General features: G+C 35.3%; 1 protein-coding gene across 12 annotated transcripts in view; it reads right to left on the reverse strand.

Annotated features, from left to right (window-relative positions):
• Positions 1-12,939, reverse strand: part of LOC6036934 (voltage-dependent calcium channel type A subunit alpha-1) — a 176,843-nt gene that overhangs the window by 18,908 nt on the left and 144,996 nt on the right. For 9 of the 12 annotated variants that reach the window (XM_038264614.1, XM_038264617.1, XM_038264620.1 and 6 more), the window contains 3 exons: positions 11,168-11,403; positions 7,875-7,884; positions 3,770-3,882 (listed from right to left, as the gene is read on the reverse strand). In XM_038264614.1, the coding sequence (XP_038120542.1) occupies positions 3,770-3,882; positions 7,875-7,884; positions 11,168-11,403 (359 nt within the window). The remainder of the gene's footprint in view (positions 1-3,769; positions 3,883-7,874; positions 7,885-11,167; positions 11,404-12,939) is intronic. The other 3 variants (XM_038264621.1, XM_038264619.1, XM_038264622.1) reach the window with 1 other exon arrangement.

Consider the following 12,939-nt stretch of genomic DNA (forward strand, 5'->3'; position numbering starts at 1 on the left):
TGTAAAAACATTCAATTTTACGCCCTTCTAAAATGTTAGTCTTGATTTAAAAATTTTGAAAATATTTTTTTCGAAAAGATCGGAAAATTTCAAGAATGTTTCATATTTTAACATTGTAAATCGAACCGTTATTTGCTGAGATAGAAAATTGTGGGTTGTTTAAGTGAGACTTAAAAAACATCAATTTTGCTGTTTTTAAACCTTTGCATGGCAATATCTCAGCAACTAAGGGTCATATCAACAAAGTTCAAAAAAGCAAAATATAGAGAATTTTTTCAGCTTTTCAAAAATATTTTTTCCAGAAGTGGGCAAACATGTGCACTTATTTTAAAAAAATGGAAAACTGCGACTATTTTAAAAAAAAAGTCACCTAAAAATGGATTTAGATTAAAAACGGTGCACTTTATCAAAATTTCACTAAAGAACTCTTTGATTGCAAATTTGATTTTACATCGAAAAATGATGTTGTAAAATTTTTGCGACCAGTATTTCGATTTTTTTTAAATGAGTATTGATTCAAAAATTTATAACTCGCTCAAGGATTTTTTGCAAAACCTGGCAATTTCTGAAAAGTTCGTATTTTATGTCCTCTAAAACATATAAAAAAAGTGTTTTTTTTTGCAAATCAAGTTTTAGTGACAAAAAGTTAAATAAAAAATCACCAATATTTTTTTTACCGTGTATCATTTTTTTCCAGTGTGGTCCGTATCCATACCTACAACTTCGCCCAAGACACCAAATCGATCAAAAAATTCCTTCAAAAGATACAGATTTTTGAATTTTCATACATCATTTTTGTATGGACAGCTGCCAAATTTGTATGGCAAATTATATGGAAAAACTAATGATGCAAACTGGCTTCATTGGGCATAACGAAGGCACCAAAAAAGTTTCAGTCGGATACAAAAATAGAAAAATTAAAATTGAAGAAAAAAAACCAATTTCGTAGAAAATTGCTTTATAGGGTATTTGTCCCTATTTTGGGCCTAGTAAGCAGAGCGCACTTTCAATTTGATGTATTCTCAAAGGCTGCCTTTGGCAGCCTAGTTTGTTTTACATGAATAAGTTGGTTTTTTAATGCTTAAGCTCGTACATAATAAACATTTTGATAAAATTGCCTTATATCGCTGTAAAAGCACGAAAAACTAAAAAACTTTTTGCCCCTATTTTGGGGATACTGCTTCTAGCATACGACCTTCCTTGTGCATATTTTCGGCCTACCTTCTGATTGGTTGAAATCTCGAAGCACGTGGCGAACTTTTTTGACGTACGGTTCAGCCCTAGCTCGTACAGTTCAGCCCCAAAAAGTACGGTCACCAAACAGGCTAAATCGTTGTGCGGTTTCAAGCCACAAATCATCGTTAGAATGATTGATTTAACCAGTAACAGTTAAATTACGTGCATAAATTGAATGAGCATAATTTATTTCATTAATTTATGAGCTTTAAGCATAATTAAATATTCGTTGCGCAGCCAAATAATTAACCCGTACTACGCGAGTAAGGACTTTGAGATGTGAAAGGCGCGCACACACTGTCACAGTTTGTAGAAGTGTCCAATGGACTGAATATACAGCCATCGTCTCCGAAATTAAAGATTAAATTTGATTAAGAATATAATTGATTGGTGTCAGTTTAGTGATTGTTTTTTGGAACGGGATAATGCTAACCGCCAATAAAAACCTATTGCTGGTAGTTTGAAATTTGGGGGAAGGCTCTTATTTGTGTGAAGAGTGATGAAAGCCGTGACGCTGAGTGTCAACAAGCGGTAAGCAAAAGTGGTGAAAATTTTGGACCTAATGGGCAACTAGTAATTTTCCACAAAAAAATTGACGAGTGATATGTTTATTCCGTTTTTTCCTATTTAAAAGGAAATAGTGAATTATGTTTGCCCACCAAACTGAAGCTAATGACAGCAAGTATCATTTCCAAGTGGCAGTTTTCTGCAAATTGACGGTGGAATGCACAATTTCGTAAAATTAAGTTTGGTAGGCTCAATATAGGTGTTAGGCCCAAAATAGGGACAAATACCCTATTAGAAAATCTGAACACTTTTGTTGATTTCACAAAAAAGGTCTTTTGAAAATAAATAAACTGCAAAATTTGCAATATATCAGTTTTGCCTTCCTCACCTCACTGAGGCAAGGCTATAAAATCACTCGAAAAATGAACTTCTTAAATACGACTCCTAGATATACCTTCACGTATACCTATCGACTCAGAATCAAATTCTGAACAAATGTCTGTGGGGATGTGTGTAGACATGATTTTTTTCCACACGATTATCTCAGAACTGGCTGAACCGATTTTGGCCGGATCCGCCTTATTCTGTTCGTTTTGGGGTCCCCTAAGACCCTATTAAATTTTATTCTGTTTAGTGAAGTACTTTTAAAGTTATGCCAAGAAAACGTTTTTTTGTAGCTACAAAAAAGGGTGATTTTTATATAACCTCAAAGGCCGGATCTTTTTGCTTACGCGCGAGAGTCGCGTAGTATGCGTAGGGATTTTGGTCCACCCGGGGGATTGGCAGCCACACCCCCTTGCATGCGTATCGCCCGGTTGCCACATTGCTTAAGCAGTGTCTGCGTCTCTTCTGGAAAAAAATCTGTATTGATTATGTTGCTGCATCATTTTGTCTCGACAAAGATTTACACGAACTTTTTATTTTTTTTTATAACTCATGAGACTTTTCTCCTTTATTTTGGAGAGTTGGTAAAAAAAATTGGAAATTGCTGTTCAAGTAAAATCAATAATTAAAAAAAAATGAAAAAAAATTAAAAAAAAACCCTTAAATTAATTTGTAAATACAACCTAAAATACAACATGAATGCGAGGAAGGCACCAACCACCTTAAGGTGGATTAAGCAACGTTTTTTGTTATAAAATACCAGAAACGACATGGGAACAAATTTTCACATAGGGGGAGAGGGGGTAATATGCACCCCCGGGGCAAAATGCACCCCCTGCTTTTCTCGGTATTTGGAAGAATTTTCCGGGGAAAAAATCATAGAATTGGAAGCTTAACATTGCTAAACCATGCTGGAAAAATTTGAGCATCGCAGTATAGAAACAGCTCAAGTTATTTGCCAAACTTTAAAATGTTGTGTTTTCATCTAATTTTCATTGAACTTTGATTTTTGGACAATATAAAAAGCATTAATTGATATAGTAAGTGTTGAGGTATATAGTTTTTACCATAATCTTCATTATTCTGTAGAAAGATGAGTCCAAAAACATCAAAAAATGCATTTTAATTCAATTTTCTGCAAAAAGCTTGGTCGGGGCAAAATGCACCGCTGTGAAGCTCCTTTGTAAAAACAGCGGTGTCATCTAGTGGTGACTAGTGAAAACTGCTTTTACACGGTGCATTTTGCCCCATGTTGTGGTGCATATTGCCCCAATGTTGCGGTGCATATTGCCCCGCATGGTTGTTTGAAATGAATCAAAAATGTTTTTAGAAATTTGATATTTTCGAACAATTTTGAGGTTTTTTAAGACTTTTTTCACATGGATGACGAAGAATAATAGTTGTTCCAGAACATCGAACAAAAATCTTCCAAAGTAATGCTGTAATGGTTGAGAAATCACAGTTTTCCCTTAGGGGGTGCATATTACCCCCTCTCCCCCTACCGTTAACTGATATGAATCGGGACAACAATTTTTAGAGCACTTAAAAGCAATAAATTTACAAAAACCCCATGTGTCCCGTTCCGCCTCGGTTGACGATAATTTGTACTATGTGCAAAATTTGTACTGTTCCCGAAACTTACCTCAAACTCGGCGACCGCCGGTGACCGTTGTGGTACGCGTGCCCCGGATGAAGATGACCATCCGCACCGGTTAGCGATTCCAGCGACGGCTGCCGGGAAACGTCCTGCAACTCCTGTTGTGGTTTTCAAAAGGAAGGGGAAAATACAAAACGAAAAACGGGAAGACAAGGATTTTTAAACGTTAAAAATGTGCTACACTAGCTGAGATGAATTTTGGATTGTTTTTTTTTTTTCACAAATTCGTGGGTCGTTTGGGACTTTTATTTTCTCGGGTTAACAATTTAACCTAAGGAACAAGGACTACTTTCACTACAGATAAATCATCGCTAGGAATCTAGAATCTTTTTGTTTTTCCAACTCTCCCGCCTTGGTTCGGTTCTTCGCGGAAGAAGCCTTCTGGTTTCTATGCTGCATACTGGGTTGAACTACATGAAACATTGTTATTTCAATTGCACGGTCAACTGTTTCCGTTCAACTTTGATCAATTTGGTGTGTTTGGTTGGATTGTCCTATATTTAGTTCAAGAGTGAAATGTTTGCAGACTAAACTGAACTGCCATGAAGTAGTTACGTATGATAGCGTGAGAGTGTAGTTTCGATAGTGTTGGTGTAGTTCTCAGGTGTGTAAGTGCAGTAAACTGTGTACGGCTAGGTAGGAACAAAGTTTGAACATTTATTCAGAGATGCAATCGAATCGGGCATGCAAAATTGCTAGGAGGTTATTTCTACATTAAATTGTTCTATAGCACGCATTAGTGAGAAGTAAAAAAACCAAGCAATATTTTGCAGCAAATCTGACTAATTTAAACATAAAGAGGAATAATAAAACCATTAAACTTTAGAATCATGCAAAATTATGAAAATAGTCAAAAAAGCTACACATCTAATTTTGAGAAGATCAAAAATAACTATACAGCTGAGCGGATGAAGCCGTTTTGAGGTTAGATATCGTTGTTTATTACTTACCACTACTCGATATATCAAGCTAAATTTCTATTTTATTTCTTTTGGGAAAAAGGTATCGGGAACTAAACCTTTCTAATCTACCCTGTTAATCACGAGAAATTAGAAGTAAATAACATTGCTGGCGTCTCGCTGAGGGTTGTCCTATTTTTAAAAACTAAGTGTAAGCTCAAAATAAACGCTCAACAAAATGGTATGTTTGAAAAATTTTAACAGAGTGAGCCAAGTTAATTCTCAAAAATCTACTGATCTCTTCAAAAAGTTTGATATCAATAATTCAAAGTATTTTGTAGTATGAACCGGTATTATTTTTTGTGGAATTAATCAACTGGTGAAAATTTTAAAATACAGTCACTGTATATTGGTCATGATTTTTTTTTAATTCAGACCAAATATTGATTTTTTTAAATATAACACTTTGTATATTAAGAACAAAATCTCGAAAAAAATATCATATATTCATTGGTTTCAATAATAAAAATTGAGGTTATTATACCTCAAAAGTATCAACAACACTTAAAATGTTATGAAACTCCTAAGGTCGTTGCAAATATTTTTTTAGGTTTATGTCCCTTGACTCTGATCAAAGTCGAGAGGGGAGGGGGAAACAAATTCAAAAAGTTAACAAATAAAAATTACTGGCCATGGTTTCAACATTTGAATCACAAATGTGTTTTAAAATGCATGTCCAGTTGTTTTGCAATCATAAGTCTCCAAAATTTCTAAGTGTTGACGAAATTTTTTTCGAAAAATGACCTGTCACATTCTGTAGATGGGCAATGTTTGTAAACGAAGTGAAATAAATATTTTTGAGTGGTGCTGACAAGGAAATTCACAAAAAATCATCAGCAGATTGATTTTTTTTGGTGAATTCGGGAGCGATTTTCTTTTGCGTGATTTGCCTCCTCTCTCTTTCGCGGGTGAAGAAAGTTCGCAAGCGAAATTGATTTTTTGCGATTATTCCATCCCTGATTGACATTGAAATTTTCATGTTTTTTTAAAAAGAGTATTTTTTGCCCCCCTGATTTTCGGACCAATTTTGAAGGGGGAAGGGCGACATAAACTTTGAAAAATATTTGCAACGGCCTAAATTTAAAAAAAAAATATGAAATTTGTCTCAATGCGTTTATTGAAAACATAAAGTATTAATGTTATTTTGTGATTGTTGATATACTCAAAAATATTTTTTATAATCTCAGTTGGAACATATCACTTTGTAACTTTACCGGTGTTTATGTTTTTACTAAACTTTAAAAAAAAACGTATTATTACCGAAGATAAAAATTAATCTTTTTTTTAACAATATAAGATGGTGATTAAGAAGTGAGGGATAGGATGTTATTTGGGACTCTTGTTTGTTTTGATAATGTCAAACCTCACAAAATTAATATTTTAAATTTATTTTACTACAAGATGCTGAACTTAAAAAACGCAAAAAAAATAATTTTGCAACATCAATTTTTGTTTTGTTAAAATATTCAGAAAAATTGTTTGAAGTATAATAAACTATTTCCATCCAGCTTCTTGTTTTTAAGTCTTCGAGAAGAGCCGGTATGGTTGTAATTTAATCCATATTTAATCCCAATTATGAAAACACAACTTCACAATAAAACAGCTAATACACTACGAAAACAACTAACTAAAAGTTTAGCGTACTCCACAAGTACAGCAATAAATGCCCGATCACGTTGCTCTTCATGTTGATTATGTGTAATAACCAAAGCTCTTATCGAGCGTCACAAATGAACCTATCGTTCAATAAGCTAGGATTTTTAAATAACAACAAATTAAACAAACCCAAAAAAAATACGACATACTCATTAGGGTGGGTACGGATTTTGAAAAGTTCTCAGATCAAGTTCTGGTGTGGTTCCCCTTGTAGGGCATACCCATAGGGACTCTCACGCCAAATTTCAGCTCATTTGGTTGAAAACTGGCTTGTCTCAAGCGGGTTCAAGTTTACATGGAAATTACTATGGGAAATTTTGAATTTTCGTTCATTCGCTCCTACAGGCCTGGGGAAAACATGTAGAAACTTCTAGGATGGCCAGAAATGAGCGGAATCGTCTGGAGAACAACTTTCCTTAAGAGACCAGGTCGATTCGTTCAACCTCCATCGAGCTCAACGGCAATACATCCGGGGTTTTCGGAACCAACGGTTTCTCCCAGAAAAGCATCAAATTTTCCTTAGCATGCTATGAATGCTTGATGAACACCGCGACGCCACATGTCAAACAGCTACCACGTGGACTAGCATCGCCTATAGCAAATTACTTTTTATTGCTTTTTGAACTATAGAATTATCATTTATGGTGATCCTGATACTATTTAGCTGTATTTTGAACCTCCAAATAAGAAAAAAAAACTGTTATGGTGCAAATTTTACAATCACGTGATAGCTATTTGACATGAGGCGTCGCGTTGTTCATCAAGCATTCATAGCATGTTAAGGAAAATTTTATGCTTTTCTGGGGGAAACCGTTGGTTCCGAAAACCCCGGATGTATTGCCGTTGAGCTCGATGGGGGATGAACGAATTGACCTGGTCTCTTAGGGAAAGTTGTTCTCCAGACGATTTCGCTCATTTCTGGCCATCCTAGAAGTTTCTTCATGTTTTCCCCAGGCCTGTAGGAGCGAATGAACGAAAATTCAAAATTTCCCATAGTAATTTCCATGTAAACTTGAACCCGCTTGAGACAAGCCAGTTTTCAACCAAATGAGCTGAAATTTGGTGTGAGAGTCCCTATGGGTATGCCCTACAAGGGGAACCACACCAGAACTTGATCTGAGAACTTTTCAAAATCCGTACCCACCCTAATACTCATCGGAATCATTTGAACCACAAATCAACTTTAACAGTTGATTGCATTCTATTGTTTTTTTTTTTCTTAAAAAAAATAGATTCACAGTTAAATAACAACAACACATCGATAAAACGAGTAAAACCAAACACATTAGGGGGGGTTAACCGTTCAACAGCTGTAAATCGAACTGAAAACGTGTGTGAGGCAACATCTTCTCATCGAAATCTCTCTTAAATTTTAACGAAACACAGGTGGGGAGCGGGGGAAGTACAACAAACGCGTTTGGTGTTGGTTTTTTGATTGTTTGTTGTTTGGTTACCAGTTTTGAACGAGACATCACCTTTCTGCTCCTAAAAGAGACGGGGCGGTGGGACACACGCCAAGTGTCGAGGGGGGGGGGGGGAAACAATGAAAAGAAAAGAAGAATGAAGATAACGTAAAGTTTTTCGGTATAAAACACACATACAGGACACATATAATTGAAATAGTTTCGAAGATCAAACGTATTTCGATGCCGATGTGCTTTCTTGTACTAAGCTTGCTGGAACTCCTATCTAGATAACTAGAACAAGAGAGCACACGGGCATCAATTTGTTATTGCTTGCAGTGGATTCTTTAGTGCTACTATTGTTAGTATCAACCCGAGCATGGGTAAATAACAAGGAAAATGCGTAATAATATCTTTCACTGGTATCAATACCAAATTTTGGTATTCTGGACCCTTTAAAAGCAAAATTTGGTATTATACCAATTTATGGTATTGTTTTGATATTGCAAAATTGCAGAATTTGCCAATGGTCGGACACCACATTTTGGTATTCTTTTGGTATTACAGTATATAACTATGAAAAAAATTTGACAAAATAACTAATTTTGCGCTAAAAAGATTCATCAAAACGAATGCTTTCATTGAAAACTGGAAATTTTAAACATGATTTTTTTTTTTTTTTGAGATACCCCCTAAAAAAATTACTTGAAATTGTGGAAAAAAACTAACTTAATCCACCTATGTGGTTGATGCCTTCCTCACTTTTTATCAACAATGGGTAATATGAGTGGTTTGGACACATATTTCAGCTATTTTTTTTAGATCCAGAAAAATATGTACATAAATAGCACTTAAGTGGTCATAACTCGAGACAGGGTTTCCAGATCTTGAATGTTCTGGACTCATTGGAAAGGTCTTTCAATTACCTAACCAACGATAAATCGGATGATGGGTCCGGACATCGTTTACATGCATATAAACACATTTTTATACATAACTTTTGAACTAGTTATCGAAACTTCAAACAATTCAATAGCGATGTATGGGACCCTAAACCAAGTCGAATGCAACTGGTTTGGTCAAAATCGGTTCTGCCAGTGCTGAGAAAACTCAGTGAGAATTTTGGTTACATACATACATACACACACACATACACACACACAGACATTTGTTAAGTTTTCGATTCTGAGTTGATATGTATACATGAAGGTGGGTTTTCGAGCTTTTAATAAAAAGTTCATGTTTAGAGCAGGATTATAGCCTTACCTCAGTGAGGAAGGCAAAAATTAAGTCAGGATACCACATTTTGGTATTTTTTGTATTAAAGTGTTTTATCTTTTATCAAACTCCTCTGAAACTATGGGAAAATTTTGACCATTTTGACAAGATAATTAATTTTGCGCTAAAATGCCTTGAAACCCAAAAATGTTCAAGCTGATGTTTAATTTTTTGGATACACCCGCTAAGAAAATTTGTAACCAAATACTTTGGAAAACGAGTCAACCGACAGATTATTGAATTTATTTTTCAACCTTGTTATTTTTCAGAAGCTTCAAGAACTTCAAGCTCAAGCCGTTCATCAATGGCAAATGTATTCGATGTGGTGATCACTAAGAACAACATGGAATCATCAGGTGAGTAGATTCTGCTGTTGCATATGGATCATTTTCGTTTTTTTCACAAACTGCAACTGCTGCACTAAAAAATGGCATGAAAATATCAAATTTTGGTATTACTTGTGCAAAAACCAGCGACTAAAATGTGGTTGCCCAGTAATAGATGGTAAAATACCATGAAATCATACCAAAATCATAAATGTGGAAGACCACAGGAATACCAAAATCTGATTTTCCAAGGGCGCGGGAATACCTAAAAATAAAACCATGGCAATCACAAGCGTAATGACACCTTTCTCTGGTATTAATAACACATTTAAAATTCCTGAACTCTTCGCAACTTGTCTGAAGGATGATGCAAGAGCAAATTTTTGTATCAAACCAATTTATGGTATTACTACGATATGGCAAAATAGAGGTATTTTTTAGGCAATACATTGTATTATCAAATTCCACTGAAAATATATGAAAATTTTTAGTAATTTTAACAAGGTCATTAGTTTTGCGGTGAAATGATGTCTCAAAGCAAATGCCTGCATTAAAAAAACAAAATTTTCAAAGCTGATATTTTTAATGATTGATATTCCCCTCAAGGAAGTTTATAAAATTAATTAAATATCTCTACGTCGGAATACGAAATGCTGGTATGTATTTTTGCGGTATTTTTTTTAATTTCTTAACAAAAAAAAAACACATATTTTTTTCTAATTATCTATGAGTCATTTGATAATTTTCTTGAAACTTCTGGTGAACTGGTATCATGTTTATTTTATTAACATTTATTTTTTAATCGCTTGGTAATTTCCAGATGCTAAGCCAACAAAGAACTTCAAACGTATGCTTTTCAACACTGACAGATGTATTCGATGTGGCGAAGAATATCACTGAGAACAACATAGAAACATCAGGTGAGTTGATTTTCTTGTTGCATATCGAGCATTTCGATATCATTTCTGGTTTTTTTCACTGGCTTCGAAATGAGCTGCTGGACAAAGACCACAGAAATACCAATATCTGAAATCAAAGGGCGTGGGACTACAAAAAAAATACATCACCACCACCCTGGTAATGACATGGTTTCATTTTGTGGTATTGTTTTAACCTTGGTATAACATGTTTTGGTATTCGCGTGGTCTTCCACAAACAAGATTTTGGTCGCTTTTATTGGGCCAAGTTATACCAAAATTTGGTATTCCCATGTTATTTTCCCCTGCTCGGGATATAAGGAATCATAAGAGTGAGCAAGACAAAAAGTGTTGCCAGATCACCAGATAAATCTAGAGAGACAGATTTGTCCAGTTTCAGTCGGAATAAAGATTGACTTTTCTCTATCACTACTACAGCCAATTTGGTGCACATTTTTCATTAAAACTAACTCGATCAAATTGAAACAAGTATATTACAGATGTATATTACAATTGTTCCTCTAAGCAAAATTAAAAACAATGTGTTAAAATGTGTTGAGTTGGTGTCACCAAAGACTCCACAAATTTGACCAACGAAGCACGTTTTCTGCACAAACTTGATGGATATCGAAAATTTCATGAGTTTTGATTTTTGAACATCTTGAAGTAAAAGTGGTCTATTTCGCCTTTTTAAAATGTTAGACGAGTTGTGGAAATTTTGGTCATATCCATGGTTATTATGGTAATCCTGCCAAAGAATTCACTGCCTGCAATAAACCCAACGCTTTAACAACTAGATTCAGATAAAAAGAACATCTCAAGTGGCAACACGCCACAAACCTACCTGAAGGACCGCTTGCGCATCGTGCTCCGGCGGGCCAGGTTCGCCAGGGTGCCGCCCTCGTGGTCCTCGGTGGCCGGCCCGTTGCCGGCGTGGTTCCCGTTCGGCTGCTGCACGTACAGCAGGTGCGTCTGCGAGTTGACGCCCTCGCCGTTATCGATGCTCACCGAACCGGTCCGGGAACCGCTCGTCTTATCCAGGGCGGCCATGTCCAGGATCGCGTTGAAGAGCGATGGCTTCTGCGGGGCCGTTTGTTGTTTGTTTTTTTTTTCGAGTGTGCGGAGGGACGTTTTTTTGTTGGGTTTGTGCATTTTTTTGGGTTGTGGTGATGGTTGTATTGGTGGTGGGCGTGGTCCAGATGATGTCACACACACAGGCGCACGTGGTTGCAAGTGTGGTGGATTTAGATGCGATTTTGTTTGGTTTACAGTAGTTTAGTATTTTTTTGAGTTAAATTTAGCGGAAGCGAGTCAAAATCGAAGCATAAAACAAACAAACAAAATATATGAAATAGTTTATAAAAAAGTTTAAGGCATATGCATTAAAAAAGTTGGAAAGTTCATTGTACAAACCGGTAACGAATACGGAAGTTGATGCAACGTCAAACTGATTAATCAGGAAATGACAACCAAATTCTCATTTCGTTACCACTAAATAAATTCAAATCAGTCTGCAAGGTTATGCGATGTTTTTTAACTAGCATCTGATTTGAATTTATAAATATGTGTAAATTCAGCTTATTTACAGTTTAGTGAATTGGTTAAAACAAAATAAAATGTATTTATAAAAAAGTCAAAACCGTGTATAGATCAAAACTGGATTCATAAAAAAACATGCAATTTGAGTGAAAATTTATTATTTCGAAAAATCTATTAAAAGTTTCTAATCCAGACCAATCGGCATGCATTCCAGTGACTGTATATAAATATTTGCTCATGAAAAAGAGAGTTAAGACAAAGATATCTGTATTTACAAAGGTTGTGATTGATCGATCAATGTATTAAAATTCGTGTAGTTTTTTTTTTATTTGTGTGAATTCATTTGTGTATGTTCTCTGCCCTATACTGCTACGACGGCGACGATGAAGCAAGAGGAAAATTTGCCTAAGTTGGCTAGTAGAGTGAAACTATAGAAGCTGTGAAATTAAATATAACTAAAAATAGCTGGACGGCACAAAACTGAAAAGAATACTAAAAAAAGCAGATTTTGACTACAACCTATTTGCTACATTTTCTAAAAACTAGAAAGCAATGGGTGGTGGACACACTACCGGATGAATTGCTATTGCAGATTAAATATAGGACAAGTCGGTTCCAATTAAAAGGTTTTTTCATCAGTTTTGGGTTAGCCTTTTGCAGCATTGTTTACTGGACTGGCATTTTATTCACAAATTACTTCTGTAAAATTTATGAATTTAAATTAATTAATTGAATTCAGGTTTTTATTTCAATATCTGTACAAGTGGCAACACTGGATTTTGCAGAAAACATCAACAATGAGAGCCAAATGAATCTCGTTCTCTCTCGCTCATGCTGATCGACCTCGTGAAATCACGACAAGAGCGAAAGAGAGTGTTATCTTGAGAGCGGGAGAGAACAGCTCGTCCCAATTCTCGTTCACTTGTAACGTTACGTCAAACTGCGTGTCTCATCGAATCCAAGAAATGCAAAAATTCTTACTTTTTTTATCTTTTTAAATAAACAGTAAAATTTTCGTTCAATTCTTCCCTCAATCGTTTATCCATAGTGAAGTTGTCATCGCTGATAAAAAAAACA

This window comes from Culex quinquefasciatus, chromosome 3, assembly GCF_015732765.1.
Source record: "Culex quinquefasciatus strain JHB chromosome 3, VPISU_Cqui_1.0_pri_paternal, whole genome shotgun sequence".
NCBI classification, from domain to species: Eukaryota; Metazoa; Arthropoda; class Insecta; order Diptera; family Culicidae; genus Culex; species Culex quinquefasciatus.